Source organism: Equus quagga, chromosome 1 (assembly GCF_021613505.1).
Source record: "Equus quagga isolate Etosha38 chromosome 1, UCLA_HA_Equagga_1.0, whole genome shotgun sequence".
Lineage (NCBI taxonomy): Eukaryota > Metazoa > Chordata > Mammalia > Perissodactyla > Equidae > Equus > Equus quagga.
Window position 1 is genome coordinate 42,266,013 of NC_060267.1, and position 27,253 is coordinate 42,293,265.

The following is a 27,253-nucleotide window of genomic DNA, read 5'->3' on the forward strand; positions in this document are numbered from 1 at the left end:
TACTGTACTATTTTGTAGCCATTAAAAAGGACAGGTTGAACTTTACCTACTGAGAGGAGAAATTCACAAGAGAATTGACTGACCACACTCAACCCTGGTTTCTTAGAAGAAACCTCTGGAAGATGCTAAAACTGGGAAGTCCTGATTCATAAGGTAAATTATTAAAAATTAGGTGGGAATTTAGCCTACCATGACCTACTGGCCATTAGGACATTGAGAGGAGGCTGCACAGAAAGAATGGAAGAGGAAGCAGAGTGGATGGAGATGAGGGGACTGTATCACACAAGCTGGACTCCTCCTTCGTAATGGGGCCTCAAGTCAGCCGAGGCTGTACATGGGTTCACTGGAGAGGCAAGGGCTTTGGCTAGGTTTCTGCCATGTCTGACTCTTCAGTGGAGAGGATGGTTAGCTGCATGGGAGATAACTGGAAAATATCTTCCTGGACTGAAAATATTTGGTACTAATTTAAGGACTTGTTTCAACAATATTCAGTACGTAACGACAGAGCAGCCACCTTTCCTGGAAAAGGAATTGGTGAAGATGAAAAACAGACAAGATAATTTCACATAGTGATGATAACTATAAATAAAACAGGGCAAAATAATAAGTGATAAGAGAAGGGATACAGAAGGACTTGAGACCTGAATTACAAGGAATGCTTAGGCATGTAAATATTAGGTAAGAGTGGACCAAGTAGCAGAAACAGCAAGCCAAGTGAAAAGACCTTGAGAGAGAAATGAAGCCACTGTGGCTAGAGAGGAATGCAAATGCAAGCAAGGGGAGAACAAGGTCACAGAAGGCAGGGGTCACATCACAGTTAAAAATCTGGTATAAGGGGAAGTCACTACGGATTTAGACAATGCAGTCACTGGGGCTCTTCAAGTCCGAAAGGGATTAGTTTTCCCACTGTGTAGGGGATGGCCGGAGAGGGCAGGGTGTGGGAGCAGGAGCAAGAGAGAGCAGTTAGGAAGGCACTGCAACAGTCTAAGTGACAAATAAAGATTGCCTAGCCTAGCGAGGCCACACGGAGATGAGGCGAGGTACAGATGCAGAAGAGCCCAGAGGACCTGCACATAGGCTAGAAATGGGGATAAGAGAAAGGACAAGGACTTCTTTTAGTCTGAACAAGTCAGCATTAGGCAGTGCCAGTTACTGGAATGGCTAACAAGTTGAGGGGGAAACAGATCTGGTTGAAAAATTAAGATTTGTTTTAGATAGATGAGTCTAAGATGCTTACTAAGGTGGAACACTCAACTATGCCATAAACTCTGGTGCTCAGGGAGGCAGGCTGGATCTACAAATTTGAAAGATATTAGAAAATAGTGAACTCTGTAATAATGGAATTTTTTTTCCTTTGGAGAGAGCAGAGCTAGCTAGAAAGTACAACCCAGACCTAAGGTCAAGCAGAAAAGGAGGAATTGACAACTACAGGAGCAGTCAGAAAGGTATAAAGAAAACCAGGAGTGTGGTTTCATAAAAGTGAAAAAAATAGTTCAAAAACAAGGAAGCAGAGCCAGCCTGGTGGCGCAGCAGTTAAGTGCACACGTTCTGCTTCGGTGGCCCGGCGTTTGCTGGTTCAGATCCCGAGCGCGGACATGGCACCACTTGGCACGCCATGCTGTGGTAGGCATCCCACGTATTAAAAAAAAGGAAGATGGGCATGGATGTTAGCTCAGGGCCAGTCTTCCTCAGCAAAAAAGAGGAGGATTGGCAGCAGTTAGCTCAGGGCTGATCTTCCTCCAAAAACAAAAAGGAAGCAGACAATTACTGAAGGCTACTAAAGGTTTAGTAAGAGGACAGAAAAGTGACCACTGGGTTAGAAGGATGCAGGACATTCGAGACTTGGACGAATGCAATTTTAGTTGATGTATACTTGAACTTTTTGCTGAAGTAAATTCCACTGTAGGATTCTACCATTATAACATGTGGTAAGCAGACCAATGGTGCCCAAAAGAATGTCCATGTCCTAATCCCCAAACTGTGAATGTTGCCTTATATGTCGAAAGGAACTTTGCAGATGTCATTAAATTAAGGATCTTGAATTGGGGACATTATTCAGGTGAGTCCACTGTAATCACAAATGTCCTTTTAAGTGAAAGAGGGTGGCAGGAGACTCAGAGAGGTGAAGATGTTACGCTGCTGGCTTCGAAGACAGAGGAAGTGACTAGGAGCCAAGGAATGCCAGTGGCCTCTGGAAGCTAGAAAAAGCAAAAGATTTTCTCCAAGTCTGCAGAAGGAATGCAGCTCTGCCAACACCTTGATTTTAGCTCAGTGAGACTCAGTTCTGACTTCCTTAACTGTAAAATAAATTTGTGTTGTTTTAAGCCACAATTTGTGGTAACTTGTTACAGCAACAACAGAAAATACACAAAGGATACCAAGCCCTGGTTGTCCCCACAGTCTGCCAGGTGGTCTGTATACTCAGTATATACACGGCTACAAAGAAAAACAAGGTTACACTTAAGGGTAAACTTTACCCCTAAGAGTTAAACTAGTAAAACCCTTGGAAACACGACCTGTGTTATTAAAACAAATGTAGCTAACAATCATAAGCAACTCTATTAATAATCTGGCCAAAGTTAAAACCTAAAATGACTTAACCAGGTAACCAGTATCTAAAAACATGTGGCAAGCCTAAGGACCTGACAGTTCATACAATACTGTCAACCAGACATCTGAGCAACATGAACATCCTAGTCACACAAGAAGTGTAAGGCATGGTTTGACAGATCTTCAGGGCCTGACACTCTTCTACTTCTAAACTTAACTCCAAACAACTTTGAGATTCCAAGATACACGCCACCCAGTGACGGTGTAAGCATGTATCTGTACAGGGTCTTTAAACTTTTATGAAACCTAAGTAGAGGAAATTCCCTTGGATCATAAATTTCATAAATACCAAGCAATTTCATGATTCTAATCTGGCGCATATAAAGCTCAACTTTATTTAGGGTAAGTCAGACTCTGATTAGAGTCTGAAGAACCCATGGTACATTGACAGTACTGCTGCTGCAAAGCATAAGACCAGGCATGTAGCAAGTTGACACAGAAACACTACCACTCTATGAGTCCCGTGTGGATCATCAGTTGGCTGCCCCTGTGACATAACTCTCTTGACCCTCCAAGGCAGCCATAGCCCACAGTGCTTTCTTCTGGTTACCACAAATCCTCCAACACTTATCTTATTCTCTGGTTGGTTATTTCTTTTAAGGAAAGTTATAAAGGGTCATTCACAAGATGGACAAGGAGAGAGAAAGCAATCTGGCAAAGCAATTTGTTATTCATTGTTCTAAAGTATTTCCAAATTACTAGTTTAATATCCCCTCCATATTTTAAAAAATAAATACATTACAAGTCTAAACTCAGTTGATCCAGTTTATTAGGTTGTTAAAAAGGCTTTCTGAACACCAGCTGAACTTAAAGGATAAAGTAAAATAAACATTGCAGGTCTACAATGATCCCGTTTTTATAAAATCGTTTCTATCTGTACATACACACACAGAGGTATACTAACGTACATTAATTTTCACTCAATTTTAAAAGACTTTTGGGGGTGGTGGAATTTTGAGTGCTATTTCTGCTGTCTTTCTGCTAATTCTGAATTGCTTTATTTTTGCCTTATAACTAGCGTGTGTCATTTAAGTAAGTCACTATTCTGAAACTTTTTTTAAAAGGCAGGTCAAGCATTTCTATCCAATCTAGGAGGAAGGGAGGTAAATGCAACCCCAGCAAAGGACATGAAAATTTCAAAAATTCAGTACAAGGAATTAAATTTCAAAATTAGGAAACAATATGTTTACTACAGATTCTTTAATGAGGTTGTCTTTTGATACAGCTATGATATAGCAAAACTTTCTGGCAATTTCCATTTATAAAACTCAAATCTATCAATTTTTCCCAAGAAACAAACATTGCTTTGTTTTAGAGGCATTTTATTTAGACAACTAAAAACAATTAGATGTTCAGAAGCAGTGTACAATGAAAGAGAAATCAAACCAGTTACTTTATCATGTATTTCCCCTTCTTTACAACTAAAGCAAAAAAAAAAGGCTTTTTGCTTTAAGGGAAAAGTCAGAAAAATAGGCCAATATATTTTTCTTCTCCATAATAACATAAACAGCTACAAGAAATCTAATTGTAATAAAGAGAAATTGGATGTTGGCTTGCACATATTCATTAAAAAGACAAGAGGCCATCGTACTTCAAGAGCATATCTCCACCTGCCTTCATCCGATCCTCTTGCGTTTTCACTTAACAGGTAACACCAAGTTAGTTAGTTCCAGCACTGGAGCTAGTTCATATTCCTCATTATTTACTGCTCATGTTTGCCTTAAGCACAGAGTAACTCTGGAAGGCCGATGCTTTTCTCTGCTTGCTTGTTTCAGTCCGTACATTGTATACTATCTGTGCCACATGCCTGATGCTCAGGCCTTAACTTCAGGAGTTGAACTATAGATGGAATCTGAATTCTCTGAAGCAATTTCTTCTACAATTAAGAATCAAAAAGATCACATTAGTCAACTTAATAAAGGGAAGAAACAAATCTACATTTCTGTGTAATGAAAGAATAAAAAAGTTTTTTAAAAGTGTGCTGGGGAGGGGAAGCAGAAGAGAACAAGTACACGTGCATTAATGATTAGACTACCACTGAAAACACAGTGAAGAAAGAGTTCATGTGTTTTACCCACTGAACTCCGTAACACCGTAACTCAACCTCCAAGGGATCCCTCTTCTCGGCTAAAGATTCAATGACTCTGACTATCTAATAAACACTGAATTAAGGTCTTCTCTTTGAAAGATCTGATCCCTTCTTTATTTATTAGAACTTCAAACAATATTGTATCATCAGGGCATATTACAATTGGTAATTCCAGATTTGGGAAAGAACACTTGGTATGTGGTAAGTGCTTAATAAATGTTAAACAGCAATTAACATTGTAACAATTTATTTTAGTATCTGCCTCCTAAGTTAGACTCTAAGTTCTGTAAAAGTAACCCCACATCAGTCATGTCCCTACTACATCTCCACGCCTTCTACTATGCAGTATTTACATATGTTTTATAAATATATGCATATTTAAACTTTCCATTATTTAACTCTGTTCATACATAATAAATTTCCTTTGTCAACGAGTAAAACTCACATAACGCTTCCATTTTAAATCCCCCGGGACTCTACAAAAGTAATCGCATTAGTATTTACCTAGCTCCTCTTCCGCTGTCTCTGGAAAACTGATCTTCGGCTTTGCCAGCTCACCACTGTCTTCTTCTGTGAAAAGAGGAGCAACGATGATTACATAAATTACAATGGTACCAGTTATTTCTAGTATTTGAGAACAAGAAGAGTACACCAAGACTATTCCAAGCAATGAGCTACAAACGCAATAGGAACAACTCCTTCTTCAATAATTGTGATTCTAAAATAGCCTATCTTTCCTTAAAAATAACTTTTAGGTTCATGCTACAACTACTTTGGGGTCAATAACTAAGTATTTTTATTAAAAATGTCTACCTTATTGGTAAGGATCATGAGCGATACTATTCAGAGATTAAATACATTTATTTATAAATTCTTTACATTGCACTCTAGCAAATTTTGAATTAAGCCCACTCCATTCACCAAATGACCTAATGTAAAAATTCAGATTGTACAGAATAGAGTGTACAACAAAAAATTTAAACAAACAAAAGAACTCAGTGACTAATTCATAATCATGGGCTTCTCTTTGCTTAAACTAGATTATATAATTTACAATATATAGGAGACAGAAACACTGAAATAGATTTAATGATGAAAAATGACATAAAATCATGAAGCTTAATTTGATAACCTTGAATAAAAATTCTTACCAGGAAGCACACATTTCCAAAGGCCGTATGTTTTTCCTACCACAGTTTGCCATAGTCTCAATGTTCCGTCTTCAGAACCACTGGCATAGAGTTCTCCATCAGGACTAAATCTCACACAGTGAATAGGACCAAAGTGTCCTTTGTAGGATTCTGAAATACAAGAAAAGGGTTATTAGATAATTAATACTTAAATATTAAGTATTGATATGCTAAAGAAAATACTGTTTATATTATTGGGAAGATGAAAAATTCCTAAGGGCAAACACAAAGAACTACACCTAATTAAAAATAAAGTGAGTCTCATCACAAACTGGTACCTCATGTCTCCCATTTCTCCAGAAGATTACCCCTTTCCAAGTGTAGCATACAGTATGGTTTCAGATTATCTCTTAAAAAAAAACAATGAGGTTTCATTTCCAAATAAGGATGAAGGAAAGGAGGAAATGAAACCCCTGCTAAATTGTACAGAAAGCAGATGTGAAGTCTATCAGTTCAATCCCAATTTCCATATCCTAAACTCACTGCCTATTTAGCAGGGAACTAATTCTTATAATGACTATAGAAAGCCAGCAGATGGAGCTCTTTTATACACTCTGCCTCTTAATTTCCTACCAGACTAGAGTCTGCTAGTCATTCTATCACAGAACATTAAGATATAGGCTCAACACTAGTGCTTAGATATTTTAATCTATGGAATTTAATGAGAAAATGTACAGATTATTAGCGGTGTTGCTGTTTAGGTCAGATCCTTATTTATGAACTTTTCTCATTTTCTAATGCCTCATCACCTTATCAATTTTCGAAGCTCTCTACCAGAAGAATGTTCTGTCTCCAAGTCTATTCAACTCAAGGACCCTCATGCACCATCTTGCCTCATCTCTGTTCAACCAGAGAATATCACAAAAGTATCATCATGAGAGTAGAAAGGAAATGAGGTTTTGGGAGGAGAATGGCTGGGTCCAAGGTCCGGTACTCTCTTTGACCTCAGATATCAGGCAAATAATTTACTTATTTTTCAAACAGAATAAAACATGTGGCCAAAACATTCTAAAACTTTGAAAACAGACATTAAATAAGAACAATAGAAACGAATCTCTTATTTTAAAAGTCACTTATATTCAAGCAATAAGTTTGAACCATAAGCAATTAAAATAGATTCTATACAGCCATTCATCAAGATTCCAGTTATCCAACCCAAATCCATGAGTTTTCCCCCCAAAAAAACAGAAAAAACTGTCCTTTGCTCTTTGTTTAATTCTAACAAGCTTTAGTTCATTGGGTGGCAGATCAGGACAGCTAAAACAAAGTGGCAGCTTATAGACAAAAGAATTATAAAAATGAAATACACTAGCTCAAAAAGCAAAAACTATTCGGGAAGGCTAAAACTAGAGACTGAGAACCATAACTACGAACTACCTATTCCACCAGATAAATATAAAGTTAGGATGTGCATTAACTTCAAATTAATCCAACAGTCCTTTCCCTTTTCTTTATTAAGAAGTATTATCATGAAAATGAAAGCAAAAATTGGACTCTAACAAAGAATGAAAGCAAAATAAAAAAAAACAAAACACCCTCCAGTTCAGATCCCTAAGGTAACCCTATAATAAGCCACAACCGTTCCCCACCCCACGGGCACTCTCCTCTACACAGCCTTACTGATTCTTATGTTGGTAAAAACAAGGGGAGCCAGGTAGATGGGGCTACAGACCCACACTACACTTCAAAAAGAACAAATCTCCTCGCATCTATTTAACATGACTTTGGCAGAAGACTGCCTTGCCACCTCGCCAATAAATACACTCCACTACTGTACAGAATGTAAGAATATAACGAACTTAATTTAAAAAGAAAGGATAAAACTGAGTTCGGCATACTTTGTTTATAGTTCTATAGATATTTCTACCCAAAGTGGACAAAAATTCTTCATTTTTTCACTTGGAAAAATTTTCTAACTGAGGTGCTAATTACTGAAACCTAACATTTCATAAAGGTAACTACATCATTTTAAGGGAGGAAAGAAAGAGGACAACTCACCTAATTCTTCTCCACTATTATAATCATACTTATAAAGTTTAAAATCTTCACCACCCGCTACAAGAAATTCTTTCTCAGGATGAAGAGATGCAGAATTGATGGTTGCAGGAGCTTCAAAGGATTTAATTGGGTCCAAACTGGAAAAAAATTTATTAATAAATATTTATACATTTTGAATACTGCGTAAATAATATAAGGAAATAACTAGTTACATTTAAACTGTTCCTAAATTCTGAAACCCAAGAAACAGTTAAATATCCATTTAGTCGAACATAAATAGTGATGCTAAAAAAAATAAAAACCTAAATAATAATAGCAAAAAGAGTTCTAAAGGATACCATGCCCAAGTGGAATTCATCCGAGGAATACAAAGACATTTCAATGGAGGGATGTTCACATTCTGTGCAGTGGATGCCTGCTTGGAAATAAGTCTGCTGGCTAATTAAAACAGTATGGCTAAAATATTAGGATTTTGCTTTGAAAAAAATTTAATTCTGTACTGTTTGATTTTTCCACGACAAGCACATATTATCTTTGTAAACAGAAAAAGATTTTACAATAGGTGATATAAAAAATTATTTGTACATTATTCTCAGTTGCTGAGAATTTATAAGCTTCAGCAACAGGATAACCTTCAATGCCATAAAATATAAAACTGCTAAAAGTGGCTCAGTTTGCACTACAAGGCAGTAAAAGAATAAATTTGAGACTATAACTATATAATAAAATTCCATGCAATACAACAGCTTCACCTGAGTATCAGTGAGTTTGGACATGAGTTTTTTCCCAATCCAAACATAAAAATCCTGATAAGCCTTCAACACAAAACATCAGACCATTCCAGCTCCTAACTGTTGTCATCATATTCCCATCATCACACACTACCAAAGCATGAAGAGTAAAGTTAGGTTTGACTGTTGCAGAATCACTGAATAGCAAGTTTCTGGCTCAAATGTTAGAATTATTCAATAGGCCAGCAAACTTCTGCCACCAAAATGGGATTTGAGGCAACGGTGTACAGAAAGGCTGCATGTTCCCCAAATCCAGGAGTGACCAATTAGCAGAGCTGTAAATTTAATGGCTCTGGGCAATAGTATTCTATTATTATCAATTCGCTGTGTGTATGGAGGCCTTTACATTCTTAACTGCACTTCCCCATTTTTACCACCTTCTCTTTCCTTTTGCCCTTCAGTGAAGTTTAGCTCTGCGAGTGGCCCTTTAGCCAAAGGGTTAAAGTACAGGACTGCTGGTCAGAGTATAATACAGTATAATCTTTATGGAAATCAATCCAGTGACATGTATACTGAGAACTTTAAGCACATTTCTTCTACCCTTTGACCTAAACAACTCTACTTATAGGATTCTACTGTAAGGAGAACACTCACAGATGTACCATAAAACTCACCGAAGTGTTAAAATAGGAAAACTGACTCATAATTTAGTACAAACTATAAAGCAATACACCTAGTAAAAACGTTTTCAAAGACTTTTTAATGCTAAGAATATTTTAAAATAAAAAATCAAAATTACACTCATTAGGGCCCTAGCAACTAAAGGAAAAAACACACACAAATATAACACAGAAAAAAGGACTAGCAGGAAACAGCTACCATTCACATTCTGCCATCCATAGTTGTAGGACTATGCATAAATTATATTTTCTAAATTTTCAACAAGAGCATTTACTATACTTACAGTCAAAAAATTAAGTCTGTTTTAAAAAAAATCATTAGGTCTACACATACTTGGGAATAGGAAAAAAAATCACTAGTACTGTCTCTAAAATCTTAAAGTGAAAATTAACAGGAGAATCAAAATCACAGTGGTTTCATATAGTAAAGAACACTAATTACAGCACCAGTCCAGCAATCTTTTTAAGAAAAATGTAATTTAAAAGTTCTTAAATTTTACCAATAAATGTCCTAAATATCTGGAAAGTAATTCCAATAATTCTTCTGATTAAAGTATGCCAAATTCTTAAAAAACACAATAATGAGTATGGAAACATTTCCCTCCCTATAATACAGTATAGGCCAAATCTGCCTTTAAAAGAGTTAAATACCTTTTGCACATGCCTTCCAATTTTTAAGTACCCTAAATTGTCCTTTATTACCAAAAGAAAAAGTGAAGGCATTTCTTGGACATACCTTACTGCACTATGAAAAGCAATAGATCGTCCATAAGTTATTACCAAGATCTCTCCTTCAGGAATATATTCCATGCTGCTAACAGACATATTAAAATTTAGAGATTTCACTTCTGTCATGGTAGCGTGATCCCAAAGGCTGCAAAAAAAAAAAAGAGGAAAATATGGTATTTACTCATTTAAGAAAAAAGCTGAAATCCTAATTACATCCGCAGATTGACCAATGAAAAGAATAATCACAACTGTAGTAAAACAACCTCCACTCCAACTCATAAATTACAGATGATACAGAGTTTTGGGTTGTTGCACAACGTCACATTATTTGGTAGCTTGTTAGTGAGGTAACCTTAGTACTTAAATGCACTTGCCAAACAATTTAGCAAAACTATGCTATTAAGACAGTTAAATCCTAATCTAACTAATTTCAATATTGCTCTAAATAATGGTTCTCACACTATCTATTCTTGTGAATTTGATGATAGCTATTTATCTTTCCACAGAAAAATACATCAGGTGTCAGCTCACAAAATTATGTACAGAATTTCAGGGGTTTCATGCACCCCCTATTGCCAGCCTGTCCACTGACCCAGGTTAAGAGCATCTGCTTATAAAGGTGTCAGTAGTTTTAATTAAGTGTTTTATGAATTCTGCTCTATGTTGATAACAGTAAATGGATAGGAAAACTTGATTGAAAAATGTGACCCATGTGCAGCTCAATGTTCAGAGACAATTCTTCCTACATAATAGTTATAAAAAATATTTAAAATATAAGCTCTAAGGTCAAATATTTTTCAAACTTTAAATTATTAAAGAGGGCCGGCCCGGTGGCGCAGTGGTTAAGCGCGCACGTTCCACTTCGGTGGCCCGGGGTTCACAGGTTCGTATCCCGGGTGCAGACGCAGCACCACTTGGCAAGCTACAGGGTGGTAGGCGTCCCACATGTAAAGTGGAGGAAGATGGGCACGGATGTTACCTCAGGGCCAGTCTTCCTCAGCAAAAAGAGGAGGATTGGTGGCTGATGTTAACTCAGGGCTAATCTTCCTCAAAAAAAATTAATTAATTAAATTATTAAGGAAAAAATGACTTACCGGACAGTTTTATCATCAGCTGAAAGAATCTGTTTATCCTCACTGCACCATAGAGCCTTTTTAATACCAGAGGTATGACCACTGATTTCCTTAGGTTCTTAAGATGAAACAATTTAAAATACATTCATTAACATTTGATTTTTAACTGAGCAAAACTGGAACAATTAAATTTGTAAAAGAAGAAAAAGGAAAGAAAATAAAAAATACACTTTAAATTAGACAGCAAATTTTCAAAGCCAGTCACAATTCAAACTTGCTGTTTACACAGAATACATTTAGTTTTTCTATACTGGAACAAAAATTTATCTGCAGGACAAGGAACCAAATAACTATGACAGTATATGTAGCTGGGAGTGAACAGACCACTCCCTCCAGGCTACTTTTCTGTTTTCAAAACAATGCTTTCAAAAGCACTATTGTATTGCAATGAAATAGAAGAATAACTGAGGTGGCATAATTTAAGAAGAATGCAGATGCCGGAACAGACAGCCTGAGCTAATTCTAGTATTATCACTAAGGCTGGGACCCTCATCCAAGCGACTGTTGGTAGGAACTAACAGAAAAAAAGAAGGAAGTAGGGGCTGGAAGGAGAAAAGGGAAATAAGAAGCAATGCAGTAATTCCCAAGGCTATTTCCACACCGAGAAGCAAGGCATCAGAAAAGTAGGAAGCTGTCTGTGTTGGAGACTTTCCCTTCAAAAGATTTTTAAAAAACCAAACACGCTCATTGTTATCTCCGGACAAAAGCAGATGCTAGAGGCAGTGCCATTCAACACTACTTTGACTTTGAGCAACTTGCTTAACCTTTTGAAGACTACATTTCTTCATCTGTAAAATTAACAATCGTCACTAAATCTCATAGCTAGAGTATGAGAATACACATCTGAAGTTTCTAATCTGGTGTCTGACACAGCAAAAGCTCAGTGACTTGCTGTTATTTCTATTGCCAGTACAGCAAAAGACTCACTTTGAAAAAGCAGCTTTGAGAAAGGAAAAAGAAGACAGAAAACGTCCACCTAAGCCCTGAAATGCCTTGCTGAGTCAGACAGGTACACTGACCAAATGAAGTCAGACAACTTCACTAGGTTTTGGCATAAAGTTATCAAAGAGAATGAAGAGAAAAACTCCCAAGTGCCAGGGGAGAATAATCTATCAATGCAGTTTGTTCCCTCACCTTAGAAATGTTTTTAGAAAAGGTTCTCGAGAATAATTGCTTCATTTCCAATGTAGCTTTGCCTTTCTTACAAACTTCTAAAGTTTACTGATTTATGAACAATAAATGCTTATGATACAAAATTTAAGATACCAACTAATATATAATAAATAACACAAAATTCTGCTTATCGTATTTTGGTAGCTTTTAAAATATGTATTATGTGGCTAGAAAAGCATTAAAATATTACAAAATAGAGGTGAATATCTGGACTAGGGAAGAAAAGGTGTCTCTAACACCTCCTGTGCAACAAGAGAAGTCATAAAGCAAGTGATAGATCCCACCACCAAAATTTTTAAAATCTGTATACCATAAACCTTAGTAGGAAAATGTAAAAGCAAACGACAAATCAGAATACAATAAAGACCCTTAAAAACCAGTAAGAAAAAGATGAAAATCACAAGAGATAAATGGGCAAAAGGCACGAAAGGCAATTAGTTCACAAAAGAAATACATTAAAATGGAATTCAACATTATTTTAATCTCATGGATAATTTTTTTAAATTCACATTCCTTTTTCTTCTATTAAACTGGCAAAGATAAAGTTAGTTATCAGTGTTCGCTACAACAGGTTAACTATAGACGTATTTTTATACTTTGCTGGAAGGCACTTTGGTAAATCTATCAATGCCTTCCAAGTGTACCTCCTTCTTGTCCCAACAATTCTATTTTGATGTAGTTATCCTACAGAAACAATTGTGGAAATATCTGCAACTATAAGGATATTAAGTATAACACTGCTTATAATATTTAACATTTGTAAATAATCCAAACAGGCCACAATAGGAGACTGGTTAATTCAACTTGTCCATAGGATGGAGAACCATACGGTCATTAAAAACAGTGGATAGAATATTTGAAGACACGAAAAAATTGCTAATTACAGATTTTAAAAATTCTTCTGAATAGCTAATACAGTCACACTGTTCAAAATCTAAACAATATATGTACACACTGAGAATTCTCACCCTTCTCACCTTCTACAGATAGCCACTCTTTCTTACCAAAAGGTAGTAATACTGTTTATGCACGTTTTTAAACTTAATATCATGATGAAAATTTATCAGGATATATTTTTAAATTGTAAGCAGGCATAATGTAGTAAATAAATTGATACTAAAAAAAGATAGCTGCATTGGGAAAAAAGACTAGAAGAATATGAACCAAAAACTAAAGATACTAACAGTGATTAATACTGGATGATGGATTACATTTTATTTCTTTGTGACTATCTTTATTTTCCAAATTTGAGTACTGAACATGAATTCTTTTAATCAGGAAAATTATCTAAATTAAAAGGAAATAAAACCACAAGCACATATACATTATGCTTACCTGCTTCGGGTTTGTTCAAATCATATATGCGTAACAGTTTATCCTGTCCTCCAGTTAGCAAGTAATTACTATCCTGAAAACATAAACAAGTAAAATGTCACTAGACTGACCATTTTAATAGTTATATCTTTTTGAAACTTCTTCAACACCAAATAAAATCCAAATAAGGCTCACAGACGTCACAGAGATGCAATGCGTACCAATCACTTCTGAGAAGATACTGCAGAGCATTTATCCCCATATTTGCCACAGCCCTTTAAGCTCCCCAGTTCAAACGTGTTACAGTACCTCCCACATGAATTCTGAGTGCGCTCTGAGCCTGCTCCCCTCCCTCCTGGGCAGCACTTCTTTAATGACCTCAAATTTACCCTCTCTCTTCTCAAAGTAGTTGGGAAACATTTGAGCTTTTTAGATGTTTGTTGCTATTGTTGGAGGACTGATATAAGAGTTCCAAGGTATCTTAAAAGCCTCATACGATTAACTAAGAAAAAATAAATTTGCATAGCCTAATCTACAATCAAATTAAACATATACGCGAATATACACCAAACAATCCCCCCAAAAACCAAATACAAATCAAATAGACAAATCAATGAAACATAAGACCATTATCATATCCTATCATAACAGCGATTTAATACTCCCTAAAATAAATTCCATTTTCTTATACCTGCGTAAAATCCACGGTCTTGACAATGTGTTTATGCGCCAGAGTCATCAATTCATCTCCCGAGACAGCATCCCACACTTTGCTAAAAGTAAAAAGTAAAATTAAAAGACAAATATAATGGTAATTTTGATGATTAATTACTAAATAGATCAGATATGTGAAATGTTACATAAATGCTTTAGAAATCTCCATTATCTCTAATATCTCTCACTGTTCAAGTTCATTTGATCAAATATTTAAATGAATCTAAAGGAAAAGAAATTTCTCTGTAAAAGTCATATAACCAATCTAATTTTGATGGTGCAAAAGATTTACAAATTTAAGTAAATGAGATTCATGAACCAACCCATCCTTATTTTCACTTTAGCCTATAGCCGTAACATCCTTTTAGCAAGACTGCGAAACATTTTAACCAACGTTTAGTTTCAACTTTCCCTTTTTTCTCTATTCTCTACTCATATACACGCAAAACAAAAAATGAAAAACATGATATATCCTGAAAAAAGTTCCAGGAGAATGAAAGGCACTGATATAGGTTATTTAAAATTTTAAATCAAGACAGTAGAGAAGAAAAAATTCTCCCTCATTTCTTCCTCAAAGTTGACTCAAATTCTCAAATCCTAGTCCAATTAACTTCCCCCAAACTATCAGCCTTTGATTATATAATGAAACACTGAGGATTTTTTAATCTCTCAACTGTATGTTTCTCTGACCTATCCCAATCCAAAATATATGCGTGGTTGTGTGTTATACACAAATATATGTGTATATATGTCGGGGGGGGGGGTAACAGTTAAATAATACTTTACAAAAACACTCTAACAGATTCCCCAAATAAAAAGACTTAAAGAAGAAGAAGATAAAAAAATTCATTTTATATCAGAAGAGGTGACTGAAAAATAAACAAGAAAACTTTGCATACAGGAAAAAGAACTATTAAGAGTGAACAAGCTCCATAAAGATTTCCATTTTAATGTAAATGACATTTATTTTTAGGAATAAAGTGAACAATTAACAGTAGAGAGAGAAAAAATAAAAGCAAGGGGTATGTTTTCTTCCTTTAATCAATAAACATACAGTAATAGATCAAGTATAATACATCATTCCAGACTTAGTGCTAGGGCACAAAAGGGAAAAAATGAGACCAAAGAAAACTCTCGCCGTAGTAGAGCTTTAGCTGTGGAAAGAAAACATGCATTAAATAACACATTTAATAAATATAATTAAAAGACAAACACATATGATTATAGAAACACAGAAAAAACATGCCACTAATTACGCCAGAAAGTCCAGAAAATCTAAGCAGGGGAGCCAGTTGTCTTAAAAAGAGCAAGTAGAAACAGACCAGGGGGAAGAAAGAGAAACGCTACTGTAGAGAAGCATTAACAGTATGTACAATGGCAAAGAAACATGAATGACCATGTAACAGGAATAAGCGCTGATAATACAATATAAATCTTGCATACTATATATCTGAGTCATATGACTGGCTGAATAAGTATGTTCTGAGGAAATAATGTCAACTATGAATACTACTGATACTAAACTCAAGTATTCATCTCTTCGCACAAGAAACCTGCTCCCATCTCTCTCCCATTTCCAATTTAGCTCTCAGACCCAAACCTACTTTCTCAACTCATTTGGTATTATTTCTCTGAATCTAGTCACATCTGATTAAAAACCATTCCTCAAGCAAGCCATGTATTTTCTTCCAGGTTCCCAAGTCTTTGTTCATACTGTTCTCTTAAGTCTGTCATATTCTTTTGCATTCTCAGCTATCAAAGTTCTCCTCACCCTTAGAGCTCATTTCAAATGCTATCTTTTCATTAAACCTTCTATTCATCTCACCTCCATTAACCATTCCTTTCTGTTCTTTCACAGAACTCAGCTTACACTGATTACTGTTTAATTTTGCTTTGCTTTTACTTTTGTTTACATGTTTACTTTTAATCACAGGGAAATCAGTAATGAGAGTCCACAAAGATTAGGCTTCCAGACTGCTGAGATGACGGGCGTGTCAAAAGTAAAGAAAATATCAAATACACCTGAAATTTCTATCCTAGTTAGTCACCTCATGCCAAGTCTCAAAGGAACTCTGGGCAATGTCCTTTGAAATACTAATTTCAAGTATATTCATTAACCTTCCCAAAACTCCTTAAAATCTTAAGATTCTACTTAGACCATGACCATTGACTGAGGAGGAAAGAATTGACGTGACCGAAGTAGTATCACCCAGCGGGCCAATGTATCCATAGTCTTCTTCCTCCCATTTAGAACACTACTAAAACTGAGGACGACACTGTGACAGAGCGTGTCCCAATTACTTGTACGAAATTTGGCATATTTCCATTATTCACAGTAACAGTCCTAAAAAGAATCTGAAATAACCCAAAGGTTTTCTAATGTATTTTTCAATCTCTAGGCAAGAAACCAGTATAACCAGCCGGCTGCAGGCCTCAGATCAAGACAGTGAAGCATCACTAATGATATCCTTTCATCAGTTAATCCGGCAGCATTTATTTTCTGCACAATTCATGACGGACTTGTTGTCTCCCTAAACTACCAATAGCTCTTATACCCCCAGTTTCCTGCACATAATAATCGATGCTATCTCTTCCCTACATTTCAAATTCTGAGAATGGACTTAACATGAGTCTCAAAAGAGAGGCTGCTTAACTTACTTCTTTAAAGCCGGAACAAAACTATTAAGTTATTTCAGGGGGAAAAAACTGCCTAACTACTTTAACATGCTGACCAAGTCATCAAAAAGGAGACATATTACCTTTGATTTATTGAGAAGCTTATTCAGAGAAAAAGTAATCTTTCTACCAGTTTTTAGAAGAAGGAAAAAGTGATCATACACTTGGGTTATCTACAGATTCCTGGGCCAACCCTGGATCTACCTAAGCACTCTCTGGAACAGAGCACAGGAATCTTCTCTACTTTGGGCACTCTCCCCAGCTGACTTTCATGGGAGGAAAGTGGAGGTGCTGAGAAGAGGATCATGGGAAGTAATGCTAACATCAGCTTTATGAATTAAAAGATGTAAAGAGAGGTCAGCCGCGGTGGCCTAGTGGTTAAGTTCAGCATGCTCCACTTTCATGGCCCAGGTTCGGTCCCTGGGCAAGGACCTACAATGCTCCATTAGTGGCCACGCTGTGCTGGTGGCCCACATACTAAAAGAGAGGAAGATTGGCACAGATGTTAGCTCAGGGAAAATCTTCCTCAGGAAAAAAAAAGATATAAAGAGGATGATGTTTCAGGGGCAGTGTACTCATTGCCTGACCCAACTGCCTGAATTCCCTCAAAACAACATTCTAAGCTGACCCACAGACCAGCTCTGCTGAATATATTTTCTCCACAAGAAAAAGAAATAAAATTCACCTCTAGATAAACATGACATTAATGAACTTCCTGAGAAACATAATAAGGAAAAAAAAAGAACTTCCTAAAAATGATTTATACCAACTATGATTAATCAGCTAAGTTAGGGGAGCTATTCTTTAGCTGGATCAAGTTCCATAACGGCAAACCCCATACAAGTCATTAAAAGAGGAGAATATACACAACAAATGCACATCCTCCCACACCTCACAGACAGGCACAGAACAGATGAGGGGTTAAGTCTCAGCTACCATTTATTGAGCACCTACTATGTACCACACACTATGCTAGACTCCAGGGATGTAAGTGGAGAAAGATCTCTCTGATCCTCCCAATAACCATGTTGGCCTTACTCTCATTCCATGGATATGAATACTGAGGTTTAAGAAGCATCTGATGATCAAACTGGAAATACATAGCATGGCTGGCACAAGAACTCAGGCCTGCCTGACGTGAATGCTTACATCTTTCCCACTAGATCATGGCACCTAAAAACCACAACCGAGGGGGGGGAAGGTATTTCTTCTTGATATTTAAATCTCAAACTTCCTTGCATGAAACCAAAAAGTTTCATGGCTTTGGCCATAGAAGTTTACAATGACATATATGATTGGTCTGGTGGGGGTGGCAGCTATCATTGTTACCTTACACATGTAACACAGAGCTATTAGATTTTAGGCAATGTGTAAATATTAGAAACATATAACTCATTTAACATTCACAACCAACATGTGAAGTAAGCACTATTACTATTCTCATTTTTATAGATGATGAAATTGACAAAAAGAGGGGTTAAATAAAGTTGCCAAGGTCACAGAGCTATTGAATGATGGAGCTGGGATTCAAGTACAGAATCTGGCTCCAGCGTTCATTCTTTTAAAACACTTGTAATCACACACTGAGACTTGAAATGTTAAGAAAGCACTAAAACAACACTGAATACTTATCCACAGGCATGTCCTCAAATGTGTGATTTTGGTTACTAATGCTCTGTAAGTGAGCTAAACAAAGACAAGTGTTCATCTGGCAGCAAGATAAAATCCTGACTACTCTTTTTAAGACTCTGTTAAGTATTTAAACTGCCATATTTTTTCATGCTTTTTTTCTTTCCATTTCAGAGTAATTATCACCTGAACAGTAAGTTCTGTCTAATGCCCTTTATTTCTTCTCCCGAGGACTGGCATTACAATTTGGTCAAATGTACAAACCGAGAGTCTTCACGGATTTTAGACAAGGGCATCCTTCCTAAGCTTTTGCACAGGTCTCAAAGATCACAGCAGGACCATCATGCAGGAGGTGACAAAGCATTTGGCTCAAGTAATTAACACTGTTAGAGCCAGATAACACAGAATTGAAGGTAACAAAAATGGATCTTTCCAGAAGTGCAATTCAAATGCTTGTCTCTGTTAATGCTAATATCTAAAATCTTGTTACATTTATAACTTAATTATATTCAATTTAAAATACCACTTTATTAGCTATTAACTCACCACCACCAGACTGGGACCCAATTTCAATAACGACATTTTAAAAAGCTGCTTACCAAATAGATAAAATCTTGAGTTAATTCCAATTTTCCACCTCTGTCATAAAATCAACGGCATTCATTCCCAATGACAACATTCCTACTAGACTGAGCAAAAAACAAACTTTGGAGGAGTTGAAGGGGGAAAAAAAGCTAAACTCATGGCAATCAGACACTCAGACACAAATGTTCCAGAAACAAAATCAAGATCTGTAATTCATTCATCCTTTATCCTTCTACTTTAGGAAATTTCCTCAAGTTATTTATTCAACAATGTAAGTTATTGAATAAGCCAGGGATACAAAAAATATAAGACATGGCCTCCAACCTCAAGAAGCAATGACACATAAATCAATACGGGCTATAAAAGTTCCAGAAGTTTTCACACTGGGAATGGTGTGAGCACAAAAGAGGGAATGGACACCTTGACCTTCCAGCACTCCTTAAGTCTTCCTTATCTAACAATCACTTTTACTTCCTATTCTCACGTCTCAAAATTAACAATCAAAGGAGTCTCTGTCACATTATAAACATACATCTTGACATCTAAAGCAACATTTGACCTGAAGCTGTTGACATTCAGGCATTATCCTTAGTTTATCAGTATTACATACAGTCACAAGGCACAGCACAATGCCTTACCGTGGTTATGCCAAAGACATAATAGCAAGCTATTCATCGAAGGCACAGAAAAAAGCACAGACTGACATTTATAACTTTTCATTCTGATCTCTCCCCTCTCAAATTTAATCCCATGTAAGCACTACATCTCCTTCTCCTTATTTTAAAATTTTTTTAGTTTATTTTTTAAGTTTATATACAGTAAAATTCACTCTGTAGTATAAAAAGTCTATCAGTTTCAACAAATGGATAGAATCATGTATCTACCTCCACAATCAATCTCTTTTTATTTTTCATAATAAACTTGGGATGTTTAATTTGCTTAAAACCAAAGGAGCAAGACGTTTACAACTGCTTAGTGTGACATTCTGTTTAAAAAAAACAAAATTAACAAGACCACTTTTACTCTCCAGACTCTTAAGTCTAACAAAGTCTATTATATGTATAACAGCTCTTGACAGTGCCTTCATTAGTTTAAACAATTAAGTGTCTGCTAAGTCACAAACACAATTAGGAAGTGGAGATACCAAGATTATATAAAATATGATACACGCCCAGAAGCAGAAAGTGCTTCACTGCAAGTCACTCTAATAACAAATGCAAAAGCCAAAAATCAGAATAGGTAAGACAGATAAGAAGTTTAGTATAGCCAGACTGTAGGGCATACAGTGTACGGTGCCAGATGATGCTGATGAACTAAGATGAGGCCAAATTTTAAAGAGCCAACAACTGAAATTTAACCTTTAGGCCAGTGGTTCTATAGCTGCACATGAGAATCACCTCGAAGAACTTTAAAGAAGAAAAAAAGGTGACGTTAGGGACTCCGTCCCGAGACGCATTACATCAGAATTTCTCGGACACATGCATCTGATTATTTTCAAAGCTCCCCAGGTTATTCTAATGTACACCCAAGGTCAAGAACCACTGAAATAGCAGAGGGAAGACAGGAAGATCATTAGATAGAGAAGTAACGTGAGGAAATTTATTTTTTGGAAGACAACTGGCAACACTATGGAAGGAGAACAGATGGGAAAGGGACTAGCGGCAGGCACCTGAACTAAGACAGTAGCAGAGGCATTAGAAACACTGTACTCAGGAAACATTCTGCTGGTAGGAGTGACAAAGACGATGATAACCTGGACATAAGGGAAAAATCAAGACTGATTCCTATTTCAAGCTTAAAAAACCAGAAAACGAAGAGTAACTGAGTTGTGGACTTTTAAATACATCTAAAGCCAGTTAACAAAAACAGATTGACACTGGGCTAAAAATCTGGGGCCATCAGCACTAGGAAGTTACAGGAGTGTGTGATACCACTCAAGGAGCACATGCGGGGCAGTATTTGACCACCCACATTCACTATCTGGAGTGCTTGTTAATAATGCAGACTCCTGGGTCTCAATCCAGACAGAACACAATAAGTCACTTAAGTCTGAAAATTTTAAGGACCTGTTAAGAGAAAGAAGCAGACAGAACCATGTAGAATTCTGGTGAGAGCAACATCATATACTCTATATCGTAGGCAATGAATCAGGATTTCATGAATAACTGAGGTTGAAGTTTTGATTATTTCAGAACACAATCTACAAAGACCTCCAAAGTTAGCGATCTTGGCTGTGAACTTCACTTACGCTGTGAAATCGGCAGCTGCCGTAGCTGCTTTGGTGGCATCCTTATTCAATGTCGCACCCCATACAGCACCCTTATGACCCAAAAATGTTCCAATCCAGTCTCCTGTATCTCCCTGGCGTAGCATGGGTTTACCGTCTAAAAAATATTTTAAAAGACATGTGATTTAGAAACTCAGATTACTTAAAGCCTAAGATTCAAACATAAAATGATCATGTTGAATAACAAAGCAAAAACTGCTTCTGTTGTCTAACCATTCTCACTCACTGGGGTCACGGAGGAACGCCCAGAAATAAATTAACTGAAGAACTGAGCCAAACATTCTCTCTGGGAAGCATTTGCAATTCGGTGGGAAGAATACCGATAAACGTCAAAACAATACAGATTTGAGTCTTCTTTTGGACAAACTTCTTAACCTAAATCTCTGTTTCCATTTTAAATTGGGGCTAATACCATAAAGGAGTATCCAAGGAGATAACAGGAGTGACAAATCTTTGTAAAATAAGGTATTACTTAACCTGGCCTAGTTTCTCCATTCCCTGAATCCTTGAAAGATATTTAGAGTCTGCTGGCCGGGGCGTCTAGACAGGCGTACAGTCCAGCTTCTCCAGAAATAGCAATAAAAGTAAAGTGAGAGGCCTCGGTTGGGGGTAATACTTAGCCTCGTTAGACACTCACAAGAGCCTCTCTCGGCTCCAGCGGCGGAACCCCTATCACTACCGCCTTCGCCATCAGACCACGGGCGGCTCCAATCCCAAAGGCTGAGATCCCCACAACCCCTTGGGTCCCGCCCCACTCCCACTTGGCCCCGTCCTGGCCGGCAGGGATCTGGATCAGCGGCCCTGCTCACCTTTGCAAGCGCTGATTAAGAAATACCCATAAGGCGTGATGCCACTGAAGGCCAGATCGACCACAGGCCGCGTGTGGCCCGAGCAGGTGAGCGGAGTCTGCCTCATCGCCATGGCGGCGACCAACCGAGCGATCCGGCTGGGGAGCCGAGGGTCGTCTCGTCTTTTCTCTCCTCCGCTGCAGAGCCCCTGGCTCCTCAAGGCCCCCGCCCTGAAACTGGGCCGGGAAAAGGGAAAAGGAGGCCAATCAGGTGGCACCAAGATCAGGAAAGGGACAGGGATGGGTCTGGGAGTCTGCGACCGGCGACCGACAGCCGCCGAGGGAGGGGGAGGGAGGGAGGGAGGAAAGTAGGGGAGGGGGAGAACCGGAGAACCGGAGAACCGGGGGCCACGATCCGCACCGACCACACCGGTAGCGGCAGGAAGTGACGAAACCAATGACGCTGGGCGTCCGCCGGAAGTGACGAACAGCTCCCGTTGGAGGCGGGCTTGCGGGGTAGAAGACACTTAATGAAGGAGAGCGTACGACAGCAGCGCGCAGGCGCGAGGTCCCCGCACGTTGGGCGCGCGTGACGCTGTCCCTGCGCCGGGAGCGCGCGGCGTTGGGAGGCGCTCCGCCTTCGGAAGAGGGGTTGCTGGTGTCGCCCTCCGCCCTGCGGAACCGGCGTTGCTGCTCCCGGACGGAGGTCGCAGGGTGTCAAAGCTGTTTCTGCTTCGCGCAAACGGTGGATCTGGCGGCCTCTGTGGAGTACGCGCCGAGCAGTCCGACCGGTTGGACGGTGCTCTTTATTACAATATGTAGACAGAAAAACCAGACTCGTTCCCAGCAGCTAGCCCAGACCAGAAACATCGTCCAAGAAATTTTTTTTCAATTTTTGTTAACATCTATATACGCAGCTCTTCAATCTACAGATTGAAGATTCAATCTACAGATTGTCTACTGTAAGGCCCTTAAGACAAGCAATTTCCCCAGCCACGCCTGCTGCAATGTAATACTCCTGTGTTGCTAGTGTTTTACGCATGGGTGTCATGTGACTTTAAATACGGTTAAACTCAGATTGCTTTTTCTTTTGACGACTTCGGAGGACTCGAACAATGGTCCCCAAAATTTTTGTTGAAATACATCAGTAAAACTTTAGCGTGCGCTCCCAATGTATGGATAATTTTTAAATTACCGACAAGTGCATTATAATACATAGACGAAAATAGAAATGCCAGAAGAATCTAAAAACTGAATATAAATAGAAGCTCTGGTACCGCTTCGGGTATCGCTGCTCTGTGTAACAACCAGAACTGTTGACTGACTGCTCATAGAAAAGCTTTCCTAAGCGGAAAAGTTCCTACGTCTGGGCAAGTTGTTTCTTTCCTTTGATATTAGAATGTAAGCCAAAAACAGCAGAGGTTTTTGTCACTTCTTCACTACTTTATCCCCAAGGCCATAATGTCTTGGCAAATACCAATAAATATTTAATCAGCATGTTCTGTCTGTGAATGTTTCCTTCTCCATCATCTTTTGGTGATAAACCTGTATTGTCATTCAAAATTTAAGTCTAATGACTTCAGCGGGGATTTGAAGTGCTTTCCCTTTCTATTTCCTTAACATTTTGTTCATTCATTTATAGTGCAGCGCTCACTATGCATGTCTTGCATTATCTTTTGTTCTACTCCCTCTCTGGGCCAGCCTCACCATGTGGTACAACACACAAACACACACACATGCCACACACCACTCACCCACTTAAAGTATGGCAATGGCTGTGGCTTTGGCATCTTTATACTCCAGTACTAGAAGAGTGAACGGCATTTAGTGAATGCTCAACAAATGATTGTTTACTGGTTAAATAAATAACTGTATTACCTATGGAGATAAATACATAAAAGACACAATTAGTAAAGTTTTAACATATGTATATTTGTTGCTCATTGTGTGTAGGTAAGTATATAACTTATAACTACCTTGTCTCTAAAGATTATATACTTCCTGCTCATTTGGATGCTGAGCTCTAAGAGTATTATGTATCACTATCAGTTGTGTGGGCTTCAAAGACAGTTTAATATTAGAAGATAGATTAATGCGATTAATCTAGTTAACCACATGAAAAGACTAATGAGAAAAAATGATATCAATGTATGTGTAAAAAATTTTAGATAGAGTTCAGGATTCAGTCATTCATGATAAAAACTCTTAAATACTAGAAATAGATGGGACCTCCTTAACCTGATAGAATATCTGAAAGAAACATCACACCTAATGATGAAACACTGAAAGAATTTCCTATTAGGTCAGGTATGAGATAGGAATGATTACTACCATCCCTCCAGTACAGCATTGTGCTAGATGTTTAGATAACCCCAAAAGGCATAAATGTTGCAAAGAAAGTTACAAATCTGTGATTATTTAAAGATTATTTATGGAGATCATATATAAAGAAAAACATTTCTAAGGTCTAATATAAATTACTGCAATTAATAAGAGTTTAGCAAAGTTGCTGGATTTTTTAAAAAGTGTAGTGAAAGCAATTGCATTTCTATACACTAGCAACAAACAGAAAATGCGATTTTTAAATGTGCCATATAAAATAGCATCAAAAGATAAAAAATACTTGAGAATAAATCTGACAAGTTCTGTTTCCCAGGAGGAAAAAGCTAACACACTGAAATGTAGAAATTGAGGAGAATTTAATGAATGGATCATTTACTAAGATAAGGTCAGGATTAAAAGCAGCCAACAGGGAATGGTGAAGAAATCCAGGGAGAAAATGGAGAGCTAACCATCGATCTGAATGGACAACTGAAAGGGAGCAGTTGTCTGAACATGAATTCACAGAACTATGGGTTCAGGAAAAAGCTACTGGACAAGAGCTGCAAGACTCAAGAGAGGAGCAGAGCTGTGGCCAACCATCATCAGCCCAGCAGTGGGCAAGAAGTGAGAGAATGAATATCTACTCAGATCTCCTGCCCATGCTTCCCATTGGCCAAACAGATTCAGAGGCCGGAAGGCAAGGGAGCCCTTTGACGGAGCCCGTAGATGTCAGCCTTCTAGAATGTGCACCATAGTGTAGAAGGAAGGAGAGAGAATCTAGGGAAGTAAATTGAGAATATTCAACATAATTTTCAAGACCTCTGTGGAGAATGATAAATTTTGCTGAAAAGCATTAAAGATTACAAAAGTAATAGAGAGATGGATGTATTGTGTTTATGGGTTGGAAGAGTCAATATTGGAAAAATGTCAGTGCTCCCCTGTTGTGAGCTGAATTGTGTCCTCCCCAAATTCATATGTTCAAATCCTAACTACCAGTATCTCAGAATGTGACTGTATTTGGAGACAAGGCTTTTAAAGGGGTAATGAAGGTAAAATGAGATCATGTGGATGGGTCATAATCCAATATAACTGGTGACTTTGTTAGAAGAGGACACAGACAACACAGACCAAGGGATGACCACATGAGGACACAATGAATAGGCAGCCAACTACAAGCCAAGGAGAGAGGCACTGGAAGAAACCAAACCTGCAACACCTTGATCTTGGACTTCGAGCCTCCTGAACTGTGAAAAAATAAATGCCTGCTGTTTAAGCCACCCAATCTGTGGTATTTTGTTTAAAGATTTTATTTTTTCCTTTTTCTCCCCAAAGCCCCCCGGTACATAGTTGTGTATTCTCCGTTGTGGGTTCCTCTAGTTGTGGCATGTGGGACGCTGCCTCAGCGTGGTCTGACGAGCAGTGCCATGTCCGCGCCCAGGATTCGAACCGACGAAACACTGGGCCGCCTGCAGCGGAGCGCGCGAACTTAACCACTCGGCCACGGGGCCAGCCCCCCAATCTGTGGTATTTTGTTATGGCAGCACTAACAAACTGATACATGCCCAAACTGACATGCAAATTCAATACAATTCCAAACAAAGGCCCCAATTGTTTAAAATAAAACTTTACAGGTTAATGTTAATAGTTATATAGACTATCAAAACACCAACAAAAGTAGACACAGTCCAAAAGAGGAAAAACAAGGGGAGAAGACTTCTCTAACTAGATGTCATGAATGTTTTGAAGTTATGATAAACCTTGTGGCAATGGCACAGGGATAAAAATAGAAAAAAGGAACAAAATAACAGTCCATATATATAGAAATCTAATTCATGACAAAGCTGCACTGTGGATCAGTGGGAAAAAGATACTTTCAACAAAGCTCCCGAGGGAGTTTGGGGGTGGATATTTCCCTGATTAAGTCCAGATGTGGACACAGCTGACCAATACCTTGACTTCAGCCTTGTAAAATACTAAGCAGAAGTCCCAGTTAAAGCATACTAGACTCCTGATACACAGAACTGTGGGATAACAAATGTGTGATGTTTTAAGCTGTTAATATTTTTATTGAGGAATAATTAACATATAACATTATATTAATTTCAGGTGTACACCATAATGGCTCAATATTTGTATATATTGCAAAATTATCACCACAATAAGTCTGGTTAATGTTCGTCATCATTTATAGTTACACAATTTTTTTTCTTGTGATGAGAACTTTTAAGATTTATTTTCTTAGCAATTTTCAAATATGCAATGCAGTATTATTAACTATAGTCACCAAGCTTTACATTACATCCCCATGACTTATTTATCTTATAAGTGGAATTTTGTACCTCTGGACCCTCCTCACTCATTTTGCCCACCCACCCTCCCTTCGATCTCTGGCAACCACCAATCTGTTCTCTGTATCAATCAGCTTGGTTTGTTTGTGTGTATGTGTTTTTATTTTATTGAGTTCATAATAGTTTACATCAATGTGAGATTTCACTTGTACTTTATTTCTTGTCTGTCATCACATAAGTGCTCTCCTTCACTCCCTGTGTCAACCCCCCACCCCGCTTCCCCTGGTAACCACTGAACTGTTTTCTTTGTCCACATGT

The 27,253-nt window shown here is 37.8% G+C and overlaps 1 protein-coding gene across 1 annotated transcript; it reads right to left on the bottom strand.

Moving 5' to 3' along the window:
* Positions 1–3,361: 3,361 nt before the first annotated feature.
* Positions 3,362–22,762, bottom strand: STRAP (serine/threonine kinase receptor associated protein). Its single transcript, XM_046678700.1, has 10 exons — positions 22,348–22,762; positions 21,500–21,635; positions 14,339–14,420; positions 13,669–13,741; positions 11,122–11,218; positions 10,035–10,172; positions 7,888–8,024; positions 5,851–6,000; positions 5,204–5,269; positions 3,362–4,486 (listed from the first exon to the last, which is right to left on the bottom strand). The coding sequence occupies exons 1-10, from the start codon at positions 22,457–22,459 to the stop codon at positions 4,425–4,427; spliced, it is 1,053 nt and encodes a 350-aa protein (XP_046534656.1). The 5' UTR covers positions 22,460–22,762; the 3' UTR covers positions 3,362–4,424.
* Positions 22,763–27,253: the final 4,491 nt, after the last annotated feature.

Excerpts from the sequence above, each read along its gene's own strand:
- STRAP (XM_046678700.1), bottom strand. The coding sequence starts at position 22,459 with ATGGCGATGAGGCAGACTCCGCTCACCTGCTCGGGCCACACGCGGCCT. Across the intron at positions 13,742-14,338 it reads AGACCGTGGATTTTACGCAG|GATAGTAATTACTTGCTAAC; the intron begins GTATAAGAAAAT and ends TTATGTTTTCAG. Across the intron at positions 5,270-5,850 it reads TTGGAAATGTGTGCTTCCTG|AAGAAGACAGTGGTGAGCTG; the intron begins GTAAGAATTTTT and ends CTCTTTTCACAG.